This window comes from Pygoscelis adeliae, unplaced genomic scaffold (assembly GCF_000699105.1).
Source record: "Pygoscelis adeliae isolate BGI_AS28 unplaced genomic scaffold, ASM69910v1 Scaffold407, whole genome shotgun sequence".
In the NCBI taxonomy this organism is placed as follows: domain Eukaryota; kingdom Metazoa; phylum Chordata; class Aves; order Sphenisciformes; family Spheniscidae; genus Pygoscelis; species Pygoscelis adeliae.
Window position 1 is genome coordinate 938,932 of NW_008825251.1, and position 504 is coordinate 939,435.

At 69.8% G+C, this 504-nt stretch overlaps 1 protein-coding gene across 1 annotated transcript in view; it reads left to right on the plus strand.

Annotated features, from left to right (window-relative positions):
• Positions 1-504, plus strand: part of TGIF2 (TGFB-induced factor homeobox 2) — a 5,410-nt gene that overhangs the window by 3,891 nt on the left and 1,015 nt on the right. Inside the window, exon 2 of the mRNA XM_009329360.1 lies at positions 216-479. Coding sequence (XP_009327635.1) covers positions 216-479 — 264 coding nt within the window. The remainder of the gene's footprint in view (positions 1-215; positions 480-504) is intronic.

Sequence of the window (504 nt, forward strand, 5' to 3'; positions counted from 1 at the left end):
AACCCCTGCCCGGAGTAGCTCTGCCTCTCCGGAGCCCCACAGGAAGAAGGTGCGGGGCTGGGGGGGAGACCTGTGGTAGAGGGGTGTGCGGGAGCTGCTTGCTGGGGCTGGGGGGGGGTTCTGTTGGCTTGGCTTCAGGCTGCCGCCCCCCCGGTCGGCGCTGTGCATGCGTGGCAGCCCTGGGCTGACAGCACTGCACCCCTCTCTCCTCCCAGATCTGCAACTGGTTCATCAACGCCAGGAGGCGGCTACTCCCTGACATGCTGCGCAAGGACGGGAAGGACCCCAACCAGTTCACCATCTCCCGCCGAGGGGGCAAAGCTGGTGACGTGGCCCTGCCGCGGGGGGCTGCTGCCGGCTCCGGGGTGCTGGTGGCACCTCCCGTGACGGCTGCGGGGGCCTCCAAGGTGCTGTCGATGTCCGTGTGCCCGCAGGTACTGTGCCACCCCGCCCAGGCGCTGGGCAGCAACCTGACGGTGGTGAGCGCCCACAGCCCCGACGTGG